Source organism: Parasteatoda tepidariorum, chromosome 7, assembly GCF_043381705.1.
Source record: "Parasteatoda tepidariorum isolate YZ-2023 chromosome 7, CAS_Ptep_4.0, whole genome shotgun sequence".
Classification (NCBI taxonomy): Eukaryota; Metazoa; Arthropoda; class Arachnida; order Araneae; family Theridiidae; genus Parasteatoda; species Parasteatoda tepidariorum.
The window spans coordinates 38,591,720-38,611,964 of record NC_092210.1 but is presented as its reverse complement, the minus strand read 5'-3'; the positions used below and the strand labels follow the sequence as shown (position 1 = coordinate 38,611,964).

Genomic DNA, 20,245 nt, shown 5'->3' with positions numbered 1-20,245 from the left:
TTTCGGGATTGAGATGTGCAACTATGGTGGTTAGAGCATCTTACTACCAACCGAGGTGTCCACGGGTTTTTAATTGATGTCTCTCTTATACATTTCCCTCTTGAGAGACTATGTATTTTGCTCAAAACTCGGTGCATTCTATTTCAATTTTGGGGTTTTCAAATTCAACTATTAATTCTTTCCGAGCTAATTCGACACATTTTTGCTCAATTTTGAGAAACACTTTTTTAAAATGACTAGGAATAATAATAATAATAATAATTAAATAAATAAAAGCGCCAGTTTTTTACTGAATCGTAAAAGCAAACAATAGCTCAATTTTATCTTAATATTCGTGAGAATAAAACAAAACTATGTTTTAATTACTGTACCATTTCATAAAATGAAAGCTTAAAATGTTTTATCAGTAATATATATTTAGAAAATGAAGTAAGTTAGTTCCAAAGGCAAATTATCCAAACCATCAAAGTACAATAGATATTGCCAATCATTTTTTCACGTGAATTCAGAAAATTCTTTTAAGAATAAGCAAATTAACTGCATTCTAGACTTTTTCATCAAAGCATCTTTGAATTAAATTTTTCTACTTTATTTGTGTTCATATCCGTTTCCTCTAACACACTATCATTAAATCTGAAAAATCAAAGAAAAAAAACTGTGTACTTCTAATAAGCTCATTTTTAAGGAGACAAATTTCCTCCTTTTTTATTTGCTCAAGTCTATTCAAGATAAGAAAACCTAAGTAATTATTTATAGTGATACGAAAAAAGTATTTTAAGAAAAATATTTCTTTTGAAAATGAAGTAAATTACTTTCGAAAGTAAACTATTTAAACTATCAAAGTCCAATAATTATTGTTAATGATTACTTAATTTGAATTCACAAAATTCTTTTAAGAATAAACAAATTAACTGCATTCCTATTACTTGCCTTTTTCATCAAAGCATCTTTGAATTTTTGTCTACTTTATTTGTGTCCATGTCCGTTGTCTTTAACACAATATCATTAAATCGGAAAAATCAACGAAGAAAAACTGTATACTACTAATAAGCTTATTTTTAAGGAAGGAAAAAATATTTATCTTTTTTATTTCTTTAAATCTATTCAAGTTAAGGAGGCCTAAGCAATTACTGATAGTGAAATGAAAAAAGTATTTAAGAAAAATAAAAATACCCTTTTTTGCTGGCCTCAGGCTTAGAAAAAATAAAAGGATGTTACTTTTCTCCTGTTTTCCTGAGAATTTTCATTTTGTTTCCTTCGTCATTCGCCACTGTTCTCTGCCTCATCTATCTTTAAATGTTTTTAGAGTTTTTCTGTGTTGTATTGGAAAGATTTTTATGACCGAAAGACTGACAGAACAAATAATTTCTCGCCAAATTTTTCCTCCCACGAAAAGCATTGTTTAGTTTCAAACCTCAGGCTATTTGTACCTTTCTTTCAGCTCTCTTTTGTTTTTTTTTCTTTCTCTGTTCTGTTCAGAAAGGAATTACTTTTTATTGTAGAAGAATTGGGTAAAAATATTAGCGATAGTATTTTTTTTTTATCTTTAAGAGATCAATAAACAACAAATTGGTAAGTTTATATGACTTCTTAGTTAGTAACAAAAACGAACTGTCGTAAAAATATTTCATGACACTTTGTTACAAAGGTAATAAAAAGCCAAACAAAACAGATTTTAGAAATTAATAGAGGGAACTTTTTAAATTTTCAATTTGCTTTTAAGTAGCTTTGTGAAATGTTAATTGTTTTCGAACGAAATCTTCCTGTCTCAGCTTCATTTTAAGAGTTTTAGTTTGTCGTAGCTTTGGGCCACTGTCAACAAGAGTTGACAATTGCTCATATTTTTTAACGGAAAAAATTATAATAAAAATATTTCACAGTCAAATAAATTATCCCAAGAAACTGCAGCGGTAATATCTAAAATTTCATTCACTTCAAAAATATACGAATTGGAAATAACACTCGACTTGTTTCAGGCTCTCAAAATCAGGTGCCTATTTTCAAGATTTGCCAAACGTGAATGAGAAAAAGCAAAAGTGATTTGAAATATAAAATGTTACCAACAAAAGATGAAAAAATAACGGTGAGAAACAAAATTCGAAAAAGCCTGGTGAGAAAAAGACTCGTTGTTAACTTTACATTTTATATTTCAAATAATTTATGTTTCTTCTCATTTACGTTTCGAAAATCTTGAACTGATCAAATATTATTTTGAATTGTATTAGGTGCAACTCGGTAACATGTTACTTATGTTACAAAGTGAAAGAAAAGGTACGGTCGAAACTACCAAAATATGGTAAATTTAACGTGTTTCGGGCTCTATGAGAGCACCAAAAAGCTCGATAATTTTTACCGAAGTGCTTTGATAATGACTTTGGTTAGATTAGCCATAAAGTAAAGCGTTAAAATAATTGATAAAATTTAGCAAATATGGCAAAATTTGGTAATTTTATCATGATTTCTTAGAGCTTGACATAAAAAAAAAACTATTTATTCGGTTGAATTTATTTTTCAGTTTTATTTCTATTCTTTACTAAATGCTTGATAGTAAGAAATATATTTCTGAAAACCAGAATTTCCAGTAAATCGTTGCCATATGAACGGAAATTACCAAAAGAAAGGTTTTTAATTGTATTTCTAATGGTAGATTGAAAGACAACTGTAGACAGAAAAATAAACAATAAAATTGGAACAAGAAACAGAGACAACTGCAACAAAACTGAAACTACAGTAAGTCTATAAATCGGCCATCTTGTGCCGAGCTCTCAAGTATTTCTCCCCCTAGTGTCCCGAGTCCAGTGCAGGGTATTGACCCACAGGGTTCCGTCCACTTTTTCAAGAATGTTGCACAATTGGTAGAAAGGACTTGAAAGAATATTTATAAATGAATGGCTTTTAAGTACCATATATTTATTTTATTTCCAGAACAGAAATGTCATTACCATTCAGTACGGTAATTTAAATAGACTTTTTTTCTCTCTGTATAAGCTAATATTACCCAGATTTGGTTAGGGCTAATACAATGTATAAATTTCCGGAACATATTACGGTAAAATGTACTAGCACCCTACGTGTCCCGTAAAATTCCTTTTTACTGTAAAAGTTTTGTAGTTTTTACTGTAATATTTATTAATTGCAGAGATTTAATAGTAAATATTACAGTAAAAATTACGATACATCAGATTGTTTGTTCCGTAAAATTTTACTGTAAAAAGCAATTTGACGGAAAAAGTACTGGCACAATAAATGCCGTTATTTTTTATAGTAATTTCATCCGGAATATTTTACTGTGCAATTGTCTTTGTTTTCATTTTTCCTACTTCATTTAATTTAATAAAACTCTAAATGTTGTACTTTTTATTATAAAAAAATAAATATAACTTCGAAATCGTTGTTTAGAAAATTCTTTTAGATCAAAGAATTTTCTTACACGACCAAGATAGTTAACTATATTGTAAATAAATATATTAGTTTTAATTCAATATTTAATTAAAAGTTACTATTTTCAAACCTCTAACAAACAGGAAAGATAACTAATCATAAGAGGTGTTTTAAATAAATCAAATAAATGTAATTAAAATCTTAACTGAAAGCGTTGATAGTTAACTATTACAAAAAATAATTAAATATATTTTAACTAAGTAGAATAGTTAAGTAATGCTTCAAAGGTATTTATCTTATTTCTTTTTAACTCTTTTTTATTTTTCCACTTCTGAGTTCAGAGACGATCCATTTAATTTCTGTTTTTTATTATTTTCCATTGATGTAAATTTTTACACAGTTTTTTTCCGAATGAATTGTGAATTTGATTCTTTATCTAAATCAAATCATAAGGGCTGTTAAACTTTCAAAGAAATATTTTAATTCTTAAAATATGTTACATTCTCTTTTAAATTAGTAAATTGTTTTCAGTTTGTTACCTTAATTATTATTTTTTTAATTCAATTTGTTTCGTTAGTAGCAAACGATTCAATATAAATACAGACTTTGTTTTTCAATTAGTTAGTCGCATCGAATAAATTAATGTATCTAAACTAATGTTCCAGTTTGTAATAAGTAATGAGTTTAAGAAATAATGCTTAAATGCAGCTTAATATATGCGTACGAACCACAACAACGGTCTAAGTCGCACTTTTGATTTGTAAACAATTAAGCTGACTCATAGCTTTACGCAATCTGAATCACATAATCGAGTATGAAAACAAAATTATTAAGCCTGTGTAGAATAAACTAGTTCAAATCTCACTTTACTAAAATTTAATAAAATTAAAGCGATATTTTTTTAACATAACGAAATTTTTAAAGAAATATATTTATAAAAAGAAAACATTTGCGCACTTAGCAAAAAGTTTGGTCAAAGCTACCAGAATATTATAAGATTAAGTGCATTTCTGGCTTTATTGGAATAACAAAAAGCCCATTAATTTTTATCAGAGCACTTTGGTAATAATTTAAATAACTTCAGCTATAAAATATGGCTTTATGATATGTGATAGAATTTTGTAATTGTGGTAAAATTTGGTAATGTTATCAAGATGCCTAGGAGCATGGCATAAAAACCATTTATTTGGTTTAATTTACTCTTCAAATTTGTATTTTTTATTAAATGTGTGGTAATTAAAACTATAATTTTGAAAACCAGAATATCCGGTAAACCGCTATCATATGGACGGAAAAATTACTAAAAGAATGATTTGGATGAACGGAAAAATTAAGGAATATTTTGATTGTATTAATCAGAGCTATAGTTTTTACGATTACCAGAAATGTTATAGACCATACAGTACGGTTATTTTACGAGAATCTTTTTCTCACGAGATAATATTAATACAATTTCATGTTCTTAGCTTCCCGACATACATAAAACAATAATTTTTTTAAAAGATTTCTTTAGATTCTTTACACATGAAATAAAAATTATATTACTAGAGTATTATAAGATTACTAGAGTACAATTCCTACAGTAATATAAAAAGTTATCTTGTAAATTTAAAAGAAAGTGACAATGGAGAGTGTTTAGAATGTTTATTATTTTTTTTAAAAAAATGTGGCGATTTTTTTTAAATAAATATTTTTTTACATTTTTCGTGAATTTCCGAAAAACAAATATTTTATAAGATATATTCAAAATTTGTAGTAATCTTACATCATAAGCTTCATGAACAAACTGATGGCTAACCCGTTGTTTTTAAAAACTTTGGTGTAATATAGTTTGAATTTCTTTCCGCTATTTTAAACAAATAAAACAGTTTAGTTAGGATATTTATTGTTATCAAGTTGAGAAAATTTTATTTAGAAAATAGTATTTTGTTTGAAAAATAAACGTTCCAAACTGTCATCATTGTTAATTTTCTTTTTAATTAGTAAGTTAAATTTAACTGCGTGAATTCCGTTTATACTATATTCACCATTAAATAGTTAGTTATTAAGTAGTCCATATTAGTATATATGTGACTATATAAAAACTTTTAACTATCTAAACCCCCTAAACCGTTTCATTTACGACCCAATTAAGAGAGACCGAGTATCAACTATCGGTACACTGTAAAAATTCTAGATCAAATTATGTTAAAAAGTACCGGCCCTCAGGGTGTCTGCAGTTTTTATCGTAAAATTCCTTCTAACCGGAGAACAAAAATATCTAATATACCGTAATTTTTATTGTAATAATTATCGTAAAATAACTGAATCACTCCATTAAGATGAATACGTATTACTGTAAAAATTACGGTGTACTATTTTACGATAAAAATGGATTTTCCGGATGATGCACCCAAAGTGTAGTTTTAAATACATTTAGAAAAAAACCATGAACACTTTCCAAGGTTAGAACAATGATCCCCTTCTTCCTATTATGGCAGTCAATCACTCAAATTTGTCATATTTACTCACAGAAAGTACGATTTTGTGACTAATTTCGAAACTTAAAATATGACAGCAGAAGGAAAAAAAATACACTTAATAGTTAACCCAACGAACTATGAAGATTAATATTTCCTGTATGATTTATAAGGACTATATTTTCTAAATTGTGTTTACCCTGCTCCCTATTAATGGTCACGAATTAGAAATTACGGTAAAGATTTTCAGCACTCGGGGCCTCGGTACTTTTTACCTTCAAATACATTTTTACCGGAACATATTACGGGATGAAAAATCTGATATACAGTAATATTTACAGTAATAACAAAGTCACAGAATCATTCTAATTAAATAAATATTACTGTAAAAATTACGATATAATACTTTACGCTAAAAATGTGTTTTACGCATGAGGCACGCTGTTAGAATTTTTATTCTAAAATATGATAAAATAATAATAATTTATAATTATTATATAAACAATTACAATTAAATTAAAGTATGTATTTTATGAATTTGAACTTTTGTGAATATAGACAGTCTATGCTCTTTCCGTTATCAACATATATGTTTAGAATTTTTGTCTAAATATAAGAAATTAATATATAATCAAAGAAAGAAAGAAAACAAAAGACATAAACATTATGAAAAGTTTATTTACCAACCAGGAGAGCAAGATTGAAGACATCAAACTCTTTCAATTTTGCAATGCAAAGTAAATGTAGTTTTTCTGCAGATTCATCAGAAAATATATTTCTGAAACAATAACTGCATAATTACTTCAAATTTACTGCAGAATAAACACGGATTTAAAGTTTCAGTTTTTTCTAAATTTATGATTTTAAAGTGACCTCACTTTGACTACAGTAATTTTGTAGACAATAGCTAAAAGTGTTTTCGAAATAAATTATTTCACATTAGCTGCAAAATAACTGCAGTGTTTTTACAGTTAAGATTGCACTACAGAAAATGTGCAGTTAACTCTAGAAAAACTACAGAACTACTTCAGTTCTGTAGAAAAACTGCTATTTATTTTTAACTGATATATTTGGTGAAAGATGTTAATAAACGGTTTTTCTGACAGTTAACAGTTTGACTACCGTCTAATTTACGGTTATTTGACTGTTTTGCTATAATAAGGTAAAATAACAATTAAATAAATTGTCATTTAATCATTTTTTCCGAGAAATTTCTAGCAATGGACGAAAAATACCGGTACTTTATACCATTATTTGATTCGGAATTTATTTTTTACTGTGTATATTTATTCGACGAAATCATGTTTTTATGCTTAATTTTTACTAAATTAAAATATTGTCTGCACAAAAAAAGCTAGCCCTTCGAAATTGAATCTTAGTACAAATTAATCATTACATCAAAAGCTATGGCATTCCTTCTTTTATTTTTGCGCACAGTAAAAACATCAGCTCCAAACAAAGTTTTTATTCATCAAATAATATTTATAAAATTTATTTATAATAATATTTATAATATAAATGATATTTTATTTTTACTTCTGCTGAAATTAGTTCTTTCACCGAATCAATAATCTTAAAATAGATTAAATAAAAAGTTCTTAAAACTGACCAAGTTGAATTTGAAACCAATTAACAAGCATCTTATTCACTTTTTTCTTAAATATATTAAATATTTACCGTATTAATTTATATTACTGGAAAATCAAAAAACGTCACAAATTTCTGTAATTTCTTTACATTAATAAAATTTAGAATAAAAACAAATAAAAAAAACACGTATATGAACGTTTTTTGTATAGTATATTTCAAAAATGGGAATCGTTCTGTGCAAGGTGTGAAAGCGAGACGGAAGAGAGCAAATGCTGGTATAGTAAAACCATTTCAATTATGGCTAGTTTTCGGCAGGAGTTTATTTAATCTTTTTTTCTAACTATTCAACAATATCTACTTTATCTTGGAAAAGAAGCAGTTTTATATTTATACTGGAATTATAAAAGAAATCTTGATAGTTACAGATATTTTTTTTTCTCGAAAAAAATACTACACTGAAATGTTTTTCGTTCCAGTTCTTGCACTTTTCCTTCTTGCTATATAAGCACTTTCAGCCATGTTCCGTACCGTTAACACCCTACTGTCAGATCGATATATACAATTTATTGTTTCGAGGCAAGCACAAAGAGCAACGAAAATTTATTTTTCCTTGCACTTTTATGATAAGCATTGCGAGAACTGCAGTAATAGTTAAAAATTGCTGTTCCAAACGACAAAAACAAAAAATGGAAATTTAGCTGTCTAGACGTTTTATAGGGAATTATGAAGCGTGTCATTGTGAAGCTTATCTATATAAATTTACTAACTTCTAAAAAGGTTTTGTCACAATATTACAAAATACTAGTTACTGTTTAGCGAAATTTTATAAAACAGTATAAAATGCTTTGAAAATATTTCTATAATGTTGATAGGAAATAATTTTTTTCCCAATTTTTTTTTTCTAATCCTTAATGTTAAATGAATAAATCAATAAAACACACTTTGGAAATCGTTCTCTCTACATACAATGAAAAATGATGCGTCAGTTTGCGTAGTCGTAGTAGAGTAAATGGAATCATTTCGAAATTTTAAATTTAAATTTTTTTTAAATAATTTCGATTTTATAGATGGCTCAATATTATAACCTTAAGTTGATTGAGTTTCGATGCATTTATTTTGTTTTAACTGTGTCCTACGAATTGGTGCATGCTAAACGGCATTTAAGCTCTGAAAAATTCAGAGCAATGCTGCCGGAAAGATACCTGAAAGAATCCTGAAATTTTATTATGAAGGCAGATCAGTTAAGCGTCAAAGGTAACTAGTTTTGTTTTAATAAAATTAGTATGGTAAATTAATTAAATAATCACTAAATATGAGTATGCTATATCACAAAAGCTTTAATGCAAATTTTAAAAGTTTTTAGTAAATCGTACTTAAATTCATTATTTGGATTTCAGTGGATAAAATTTATATTTAAAGAATCTTAATTCATTTGTGGAATAACCGAAAATCACATATTACTGTAAAAGATTGATATGACATTAATTCATATTTTGTTAAAAACATTGAATACATTAATTTACTTAATATCCTAATCATTCTGATTTAATACTAGCTGAATATTTGTTCTTAGAACGGGGTGAAAAAATCAAATTCATAAATTAGTGTTGATAAACTGTGCAAAGTCATTGACAAAACTGAAAGACATATACCTTCATAACTAATGAAACTTAAGCAATTCCAATTTTTTTAAATACTTGTTTACCGTTCCGGTGACTTTACATTATGAAATTAAATATAACATGCTTTTTTAGAAATTCATCCCATCAGAAAAAATGATCTGTATTTATAATCATTTGTCATGAAGATCTTGCTCGAGAGCAACACATAATAGTGAAAATTTCACACAATCAATAAATTTCCTCCACTATTTAGAAATTTTCTCCTTTCAGAGGGTCGTTAAAGATTCACTACTGCAGTACCTTTAATAGGTACTTTGGTACCTATTTTAGTTTATTTGGTACATATTGAAGCAACTACAATTACTATATTACCAGATTACCAATAGTACCTATATTGCCAAGATTAATTAAGCATTATTGGCGTCAATTAAAAAAATGGTGATATTTTATGGTTCCCCTAAGCGAATAAGTACCATTTCTCCACTAGTTTTGTGTTTCTGTGCATATCTTATTTTTTCTTAATTCAAAGTTATCAAGGTTATTAAATTGCTTAGCTTCATAGAAAAAGTTTTTAAAATGTCCTTAAAATGAATAAGCATGTTGTTTCAAATAACATTAGAATTATAAAATTCGGTGACGTAGCCCTCTCATGACATCGACGTTGATTGGATTGACGTCACATGTAATTTATAATACTATATTAGATTGAAATTTGCACTAAAAATAGATACTTAATAAATTTAAACACCAATTTAAATAAATTTATTATAAAATATAGTGTTTTAAGGTAATATTACAGAATTGTATTATAATAAAGAAACTACTCTTTTAGTTTTAAACTCTTAATTTAGAAAGCAATGAAAATCAAAAACATAATAATAGCAGAATAATAATTAGTGATAAAAACAATTAATTACTTTAAATTATAAAATATTTTATTTGAAAACAATACCTTTATGACTTATATTAATCTCTATCTGATAGCAATAAAAAATTCTATGGAAATTAATGTGAGAAAACTGGATCCAACTATGTAATTTTTTGGCTAATGGAAATGCATCGACAACAGTGTAAAACTCTGTTAAACTGTTCTGTTTTTATGTTATATAGAGGTATAAAGCTCTTATTTAAAGTTCATTAAATTAACAATAATTTCTGATTTAACAACGTTCCCATTTCTGATAGGCTGGTTCATGTAGTCGAAGGCAATCATTTTGTCAACGATTTCATTGGACCCTGCGTCTCCATCATTCAATTTATATATATTTACCCAGTACCTTGAAGAAAAAAAAATTAAACCGGAAGTCTTGCAATCCTCTTCTAACGTCAAAGCAGAACATCGCAATATCTCAGTTTAGTGTAAATCAATGCATTCGTAATATCCAGAGGAAGTTATAAATGCCTCTAATTGTACTGCCATCTATCGATAATAGGAAGAACTAATGTCAGGAATAGGACGAATAGTTAGACTACAAATTACATGCGACATTGTTCGTGAATCTGTTGTATTGTTTTTTGCATTGCTGTCTGTCCGTGATTTTTTTAAAAATGCTTTTGCAAAATTGTATGGTACAATTTCATTTTTTTTCTCGTGTTTCAGTTTTACAAAAAGATTTTCGACAGAGTCCGAAGCCTGTGCAAGCTGCTATGGGGGAAGCAGCCATTTTGGAATGTGTGCCCCCAAAAGGCCATCCTGATCCAACGGTCCGGTGGAGAAAAGATGGAGAGTATGTCAACACCAACAAGGGAAGGTTCCGGATAGTGAGTCCGGGAAATCTAGTTATTAATGATGTCCGGCAATCTGACGAGGGTCACTATCGATGTGTAGCTGAGAACCTAGCTGGATTTCGAGAATCAGTTCCAGCAGCCTTGACTGTTCAAGGTATGAAACACGTTCTGAAACTATGCGATGCGATTATCGGAGAAAATACGACAAAAATTAGCTTTTGACATTTTAATCGCGCTTCTTATAATTTTTTGCTATTCTTATAATTCTATTTCGCTATGCTAATTATCGCTATTCTTATAAATTATTTTGTGCAAATATGGGCTTTTAAGTGACGTTTCTTCTCAAAGAATGATTTTAATAATTGTAAACTAAAAAAAATATTTAATTTTTTTTATGAGGAGAAAAGCGACGTATTTTGAGAAAGAACTGAAATAATAGTAATAAACTGTAGTACATATAATTCAGAAACTAAAGCAGCTGCCCAAACTTAGTAATTTATGTAGTTTACTTTGTAAATTATAATAAAAGTACTGATATCCAATTATGTATTAATTAAATTCAAACTTTATAAAATGATAATTGCTTGATTTCATAATATAAAAAAGAAAACTGTAATAAATAAACTTTAGATTGGTGCTCTTATTACTTCAGACAGGAACTTGTTTCAAAAACATGAAACAAGAACCTCTGCTCAAATGTTTAAATTTAACTAAAAAATATAATTGTGATTTTTACAGCATTACTATTAATATTTAGCTAAAAGTTGAACTCGTTTTAAATTGAATATTTTGAATAAGGAAATATTTATTTTTATCTTTTTTTCCCTATATTTAAAAGAGTAATATATGATTATTTCATAAAAATTTATAAACAGATAAGTTTAGGCTAAATTAAAAACCTAATTAAGGCAAAAACAATGTATTAGTTGTTCAGAGTTTCTAAGTAGATCTTAAGTTAAGATAAGTAAGATAGTTTTTAATAAAGTTTCAATACAGATTTTAAATAGATATTTATAATTAGTTCTAAATTATATTCTTGTTCTTCACAAATTCCAAAATCACATTAAAAATGATTTCTTTAAATCATTTTAATGCTAAAATATTTTTAACTTATGTTTATAAATTCTCTTCAATTCAGTTTTAACTTATTTTATAAAATATTTATTTTTGAACGTCGTGAAACTGATTGGCGTCCTAATAATTCAATTAATGCTTTTAAAGTTTATACCTATTATTGATTTCTACATGCATCATTCAAATCGATAGCTAATAATTTAACTATTTATAATAGAAAATTACTTTATTGTTCACAAAATTTATACTACGGAAATAAAAGAATAACAAGTTGCACAGAAAGACTTTTATTGTTTTGAATTAATTATTTAGATTCGATGGGAAATTATTTGAAATATTATTCATATTGTAGAATAATTAGAAAAGTCAATTCGTATTGAACTCAGTAATTAAAATGTCTTTAAATGAACTAAAAATGAGTTAGGAATGTGAATTTCTTTAAAATTATTAAGATAATATGATCTTAATAAGTACAATTTTAATAAAAATTGCAATAGCGTTAACAATTCTCTATAATTTTCTGTAGGGGAGAGTAGGGTCAATTGTAACATTTTTTACTTAACTATTTTTAACTAGCAAAAAATCCAATGTATTATTAGTATTAATTAACAGACGAGTAAAGTAGACTATCCTCAACTAGAAAAAAAAACCTTATTTTAAATGCTATTATGTTAGTTATTAACAATATTTGACAGTCGTGCACTTGTTACAATTGTCCCCACTTACGGGGTCAATTGTAGCAGTTCATAAATTCAACTAAAACATAGTTAATTATGCATATTATCATAGTTGTGATATATTTCGTTAAGTGAGCAAAATAGTAGTGATATTTTAGGAGTAAAAATAATAATGAACGGAGACCTAAAGGGTTAAACTTATAACTTTAAGGGGTTAAAAATTTTAATTTATGCTGTGAAAGGTGACAAATAAAATAATGCACATGCAACATAATATAAATGATATAGGAAACTATTGGTGGTTCTTAAAGAGTTAAGTAATGGTTTGTAAACATAAGATTATTTATTTTCAGCTGTTACAATCGTCCCTTTACTTATTGTTACAATTGTCCCCAAGACGCCATTTCAGCTTCATTTGTTAAAAACAATGCTAGTTAATTAACAAAACTAATCTTTTTTTTTTTAAATGTTAATTAAGGTGTCCACTTACATATTCGGTTAATAATTTTTATTTGTTTAAACAAAATTACTTTGTTACAATATAATATTCTAATACCAAAAAAAGTACTTACGTAGCGTGAAAATATCTTTTGTGATGTAACTCTTTCAAAAGTACATAAAAATGGTTGCCAGCAGGGGTGTACATGTAGATTTATTAAATACAAATTGTGCGCCACCTAGGAACCAAATCTAGAGCTCAACACGCAAAATTTTTGCTCTGATACAATCGTACCCTGTTGCAATTGACCCCACTCTCACCTGCTCACTATTTAACGATGAGTTTGAATTTTAATATGTCACTACAGTGAATAAAACTGGGTTAATCAAGATTAATAAAACTGGAAAAATCTCTTTGCAGTGAAACCATTCTTCGTTCGAGAACCTGAACATGTGACAGTTTTGGCTGACGAAAACGTTCAATTCGAATGTAAAGTTGGAGGGGATCCTTTACCGACCATAACATGGCGAAGACAAGATGGTAAAATGCCAGTAGGAAGGTAAGTAACAAGAAATTAACTATTGAATGAAAAATTTCAAAAGACACAAATATTCAAATGGTTAGTTTCTTTTTTTTCTGATTGCACAAAAAAAAATATCAGTCAAAACCAAAATTATAAAAAATAAACGATTACAATTATAAAGTAAAGAACTGTAGTAACAGCCAGTTGTAAACCGAGGGGTTCTGACTTCACATTTCTATAGCTTACAGTATAACGGTGATAATGTAGTTAGCATGGTGAACCGACCACCTTTACTAGTACCCATCCATCTAAATCTGGATAATCTTCATGCCGACGCTGGGTGTAGAACCTGGTTCTTACTGTCTAAACCGTAGTACTATCGCGAATCTGTTTATACTTTGATCTAAAGTGTGACTATGAAAAAATAAGGATTTACATCTTTCGCTGGAAATTGGAATGACATTTTTTTATTGTAATTGTGTTAAAATATTGCATTTCTTAAATTCAAATGAAAAAAAATTGCGAATTAAAAGTGACTGAGAATGAATTTATATCCGATCAACAAAAGTGATGCTTGTAGTTGATTTATTCATCAATTGCCATGACAGTTATACAGGATACTTGTCCATTTCTGCTTTAAACGCCGATTTTTATTCGATATTGTCTGGAATATCCAGCAAAATTTTTTTAATTTAATTTGTCAGTCATTATATGGACCTTTTTCAGAATTTTAGCCATATCGTTAAAGTAATATAATTTTAAATTTATAGAGTAAGAAGGTATTAAATACTAACAAAAATTAGTTGCAAAATGCGTAAAAATTATACGATACGTATGAAGTTCTTTTTATTTATTTTGCTTTCAAGAGCATTCTCACTGTAAAAAATTCCAGATCAAATTACGATATAAAGTACCGGTACTTTGGTTGCATCATCCATCAATTTCAATTTATCGTAAAATAGTAAAACGTAATTTTTACAGCAATATTTCTTTAATTTGAGTGATACAGATTTTTTACGATAATTATTACTGTGAAAATTACGGTACATCAGATTTTTTGTTCCTGTAAAAATGAATTGTACGTAAAAAGTACCTTCACCCTAAATGCCATTACTTTTTACCGTAATTTGATCCAGAAATATTCACAGTGCATTGTTATTCTCTTTTATGAACAATTTAATTCTTAGTTTTATCTGATTTAGTAAATAAATATTAAATACTACTTTTCCACTCTCTCTTCAGAGATTATTTATTACATTTCTGATAATTCTTTAGAATTAATCTAATGCCTAAGTATAATGCATTATTGGAACATTCAGCACTTTCTTTCAAAAACTCCTTGTAAACGTGATAAAGAGTTAAAAATCAACCACTCCATTTTCTCTTACAGCCATGAATAGGCTACTTCATAAAGAATAAGATGTGTAGTTAAAGTGAATAAAGAGTATTACAAGTCATATTCAAGTACTCTTTACATCCATTTAGACAAAGATTAAAAAAATATAAAAGTAGATAGCACTTTAGAGTTCAGATTTTTTTTTACTCCTCTTGATTAAATGAAACACGTTATTTGAGTTTTCTTAATTTAAGATGATATTTTAAAAATCTGTTAGTAACGTCCTCGTTTATTCTTTTATTATAATATAAATTTAAATTATTCTAAGTTTTACTTCTTATTAATAAAGCAAACATGTCTTGGCAGAACAATGTATTTAAGCATCTGCATAATGTATTAAGAATGAATAATTTGCTGAATTTGAAATTGAATAGCCACATTCCCAGAAACATCAAAGTATAAAAACTCAGTTAAAGAACAACAGAAGGAGATAAAAAAAATATACGGTTTGCTGCTTATTGGTTATGAAACCAGGGTTCTCAAATTTAAAAGTCCTTTACATAGTTTATCAACAGATTATGCTGTCTACTAGAAAAAGTTTATAATAATGTTTTTTGACAAATATCATTGTAATATTTGTTAATATTTGGTGTAACTAAATTACATCTTCTCCTAAAGAGATAGCAGAAAACCATTTTCGTGATTTTTATTCGATTTTTCAAAACTTCAATCAGCTTTGGCGTAGAAACCAAGTTCAGTTAAAAAAAAAATTTAAATTAAGGACTGAAATTGCATTTAGGAAATTCCTTTTCTCCTCGTAATGATGTGACGCAGGTTCGAATCCCAGCGTTCGATGGTCGATGCCAATTCTTCTCTCGGCTCGCACCGAATCACAATGCTGGCGTAAAACATCCTCAGTGGTAGACGGATCATGGGTTAGAATCCTCTTGCCATCGGCCTAACCGTGGGAAGTTATCATGGTTTTCCTATCCATGTAACGTAAAAGCAGCTTAGTTCCATCAAAAAGTCTTCCATGGAAGCTAGTTTGCCCATGCTTGTTCTAGGAGTTAAAAGCTCGCGACCAGGTTTATTCTTTGACATTTTAATTATTTCCTTTATATGTTATCATCTTAGCATTTGATGAAACACATTGTTTCTTTATATTTACGTTTTCTTATTGATTCGCAATAATTTCTTAGTAATTTGGATTATGTATTTCTTTTTGGCATTAGTCAAATAATTAGCTTCGAGAACATTTGTATAAGTTTTATCATATTTTAAATGCTCTAACAAGTATTAATGTCAATTTTCTTCCCATTACCCTCTTTTTACAACGTAATACTTAAAAGAATGGATTTCTACCTATACCTTTAATAAATACCTTTACAGAGCTCAAATCCAGGAAGACACAAGTTTGCTTATCAAGGATGTTCTTCCATCAGATGAAGGAACTTATATATGTGAAGCAGAAAATCCTGTAGGAATAATATCAGCCTCCGTCACCTTAACCGTTCATTGTAAGTTTCAGTTATGTATGTACATGGAGGAAAAAATTATGGTAAAATTATGATTATGACATTTCTATTAAAAAATCCATAATTTTTGTTATTAAATTCAAAATATATGGTATTTAAGCTATTCATTTTGTTAATTTTTCCGTTTATGTGATAACGGTTGTCTGGAAATTCAGATTTTAAGAATTATAGTTTATGTTACCACATATTTAGAAAATATATAAAGCTAAGAAGTAAATCTAACCGAATAAATGGGTTTTATGCCATGCTCTAAAGTATCATTATAAAATTAATTCAATTTTACCACATTCATCATATATATCTCATATTATAAAGTCATAATTTATTATTAATTTTACCACAATCATTATAAAGGGATTCGGTAAAAATTACTGAGATTTTGGTGTTCCCATAGAGCTAGAAATATGTTAAATTTTTATCATATTCTAGTAGCTTCGACCATGTTTTTTTTTGCTCAGTGAACATTAAATACCCATTAATATTTACTTTTTTGAAAAATAGTTGATTTTTTAGATTGAATATGATTTGCATTCATAAGAACATATTATTAATGCAGAATGAATTCTTAAGAACATATTATTAGTCCAGAAGGCATTCATAAGAACATTATGTCAATACAGAATGCATTCATAAGAAAATGTTGTTAATACAAAATGCATTCTTTGGAGAATGTCATTAACACAGAATACGTTATTCCAAATTCTGTATTGATACCAAAATCATTTGTACAATTAGTAAATAATACACCGCTATTACGTAATTTGGTATACACTTATTAAATTATAAATTTTTGTATACTCCTATAAAACATACATATTATATACATATATATTATATAAATATTGTATACGATATGTTACATACAACATACCATTAATATATAATTTACTATACGTGTTTAATATATAATTAGTTGTCTAATGTGAAACTAAGAACAGCGTATTAACAATGAATTCTGCGTTTAGTAGTGGAAATAATTTCCGTAACTTTGTAAGTGATAATAGCATCTGACCAGGATTTTTTCATAGATATAGCATTTGCTATTGAATCCACTGTCTCATTGCTACTAATATCAACATTAAAGGACATCCTTAGGATGTGCAGCTCCGCATTAACTGAAAATCTGGAGAGTAAGTTTAGGAGGGATCTGTCAACCCTGTCCATTCCGTTACTAAACTAAAATAAATATAATTACAAAAAAGAAAATTAAAATTTCCAATTATTAAAGGAAATTACATTTCCTAATTAGTTCTGCAAGTTGGAGAAAATTATATCCAATGAGAGAAGACTACTTAAAGAATTTTCTAAAGGATGATTCCATGAGTTTCTTAAGCAACTGTATAATCGTAGGAACGAGTATATGAATTCTGTGCTTCTTAAATTGCTACTAAATCATTAAACTAGCTTTTGTTTACACACAAAGTCTAATAAAGGAAACTAATATAATTATATTTTCCCTTTTAGCCCGACCCATTTTTCTCAAAACGCCTAAGGACCAGAGAGTTGGCTTGAACGGAATTGCGAAGTTCGAATGTTCTGCAACCGGCAACCCTCCTCCTTCGGTGTTTTGGTCGAAAGAAGGGAATCAGGTAAGAATCTGTTAAAGTTAAAATAAAATTTGTTAAAATAGAGATCTGTTCCCTCCGTTTTTAAGAGAAAAAACTCGAATAACCATACTATTTGGGATTATTTTGTGCATTTTAAATGCCAAATGCCAAGTACCATGTTTTGTTTTCATAACCTTCAGATTACACAGGTAGAATTTTCATTCTGAAATTACTGTAAAATAATCTGCAGCAGTTTGTCTATCCGATTAACCATAAAGTTTGCGGATAGGAACATTTTAAAATTTATGGTTCTAAAACCGTTTACATCTGGTGCGGTTAAAAAAATACGGTTTATACAAACTAAACTTATGAATACAAAAAAATATATACAGTTTTGTATCTATTTTACAATTAGCGTAGTTTCTAAACCATAAAAATGAAACTGACATTAAACGGACTTTGGAACTCTGTGGGTGCTGCACCATCTATCGCAAATAATAGTTTCATATTCAAATAGTCCAGTATTGAAGAGTTTAAAACACAGGAAACTCTTCATGTATTCAAGGAAAAAAATATTGTAGTATCACAGCTGAGATTAGAACCCCTGATCAGCCGGTCAAGAGATTGACCGATTACCTCTCTCAGCTACAGTATGTACATGGCTACTCGAAACAAAATAGCTTTCGGTTCATATTCAAATTGTCCAGTATTGAAGAGTTTAGAACACTGGAAACTCTTCATGTATTGAAGGAGTGAAGGAAATATTGTAGTATCACTGCTAAGATTAGAATTCCTAATCAGCCGGTCAAGAGATTGACCGATTAGCCCTCTCAGCTACAGTACGTACGTGGCTGCACGAAGCAAAATATCTTTAGGGTTAGATGGAGCTTGTTGGCGAGGATAGAATTCTGGTTCCTTAATCGTATTAATAGAAAATAATTATGAAGCGATTTTTCTTACACTTAACAGTTTGAATATCTTTCTTTATGGTTAGTTGACTTTTTTGGTTGAATATGGTAGAATAATAATTAAATAAATTGCTATTTAACCATTTCTGTCGAGAAATTTTAGACAGGTCACCTTGCAATTTATCTAGCATAGCAGAGCTTTTGCAGAAATTTTCTTAACCAAATTTTTACTACTTCAACAAGCGGTGATTGTGAAACGAATAACCTGACTGCAAGGGGACTCTAACCCAAAATCCTTATTGTTAGTTAGGGTATGAATCCTTAGTAAACGTATAGTAAAAATAATTATTACAACTGTAATGATAATTAAATAAGGTTAGTTTAAAAACAAAAGAATATTAGAGAGTTGACATAACAAAATAAACTTGTCTGCTCAGACGCCGTGAATTAATCAGCAACAACACACTACTATGAAAGGTAGTTCTTTTTGAACAGTAAAGAGTAATTCAGAGCTTGTCCTCTAGAAAAGAGAATTAATTTCTACACAATCGAGGTATCCGAACGCGATTTTCCAATCCAGTGGCGTTTAATGACCTGCTCTTCAGCTTGGCATTTTCTTCGATAAAATAAAAAATTTGATTTTTGACTATTTTTAGTTCCGATAACGAATTTTAAAATAAATATAAGCTTACATTATAATTGTGGCCAAATACAGCCAAGAGAAAAATCTCCAAAAAAGAACTAGTCATTAAAGGTCACTAGATTGTAAATTAGCTACCCGGACTCTCCCCCCCCAACCCGGTCTTACCCCATTCTCCCCGACATATTTAGTGTGATTAAAGAACATATCAATATCTTTTAAAAACTAATGAGAATTATCTGTTGTTCTTTAGGTTCTCATGTTTCCCGGATCGTATGGTAGGTTTTCAGTGTCACGGGAAGGAACACTGATGATTTCAGGTGTCACAAAAGAGGATAAGGGTTACTATACATGCTCAGTTGTCTCTGTTATCCGATCCACTTTTGCCAAAGCCTACTTGGAAGTGACAGGTAAATACTGTTTTCAATGACTCGTGACACGTTTGATACAAAGTTCGAAATATAACAACTTTTACCAGTACGTAATAAAGAGGAATGTACTTAATAGTCATAATAGTATATGTCCTGTATGTTTATGAAAGTCTATGTAACGTATAAGGAATCATTACATTATTCTGTGCTTGTAAACGTCTTTATTGAATGCACACTATAATGGTTTCAGGAAATTATGAGAACTCTCAAGGCATAACATATTTTCCATAATGCTCTGTGTTGGCCTTGCGTATATATATTGAAATTTAATTCGCTAATATATTCTATTCTATTCTATTCTATTCTATTCTATTCTATTATATTATATTATATTCTATTCTATGAGATGGAGTTT

General features: G+C 28.4%; 1 protein-coding gene across 1 annotated transcript in view; it reads left to right on the top strand.

Moving 5' to 3' along the window:
• The window catches only part of LOC107455609 (protein sax-3), a 146,848-nt gene that overhangs the window by 64,227 nt on the left and 62,376 nt on the right, over window positions 1–20,245 (top strand). Inside the window, exons 3-7 of the mRNA XM_043055409.2 lie at window positions 10,653–10,934; window positions 13,391–13,529; window positions 16,219–16,346; window positions 17,829–17,953; window positions 19,713–19,869. Coding sequence (XP_042911343.1) covers window positions 10,653–10,934; window positions 13,391–13,529; window positions 16,219–16,346; window positions 17,829–17,953; window positions 19,713–19,869 — 831 coding nt within the window. The remainder of the gene's footprint in view (window positions 1–10,652; window positions 10,935–13,390; window positions 13,530–16,218; window positions 16,347–17,828; window positions 17,954–19,712; window positions 19,870–20,245) is intronic.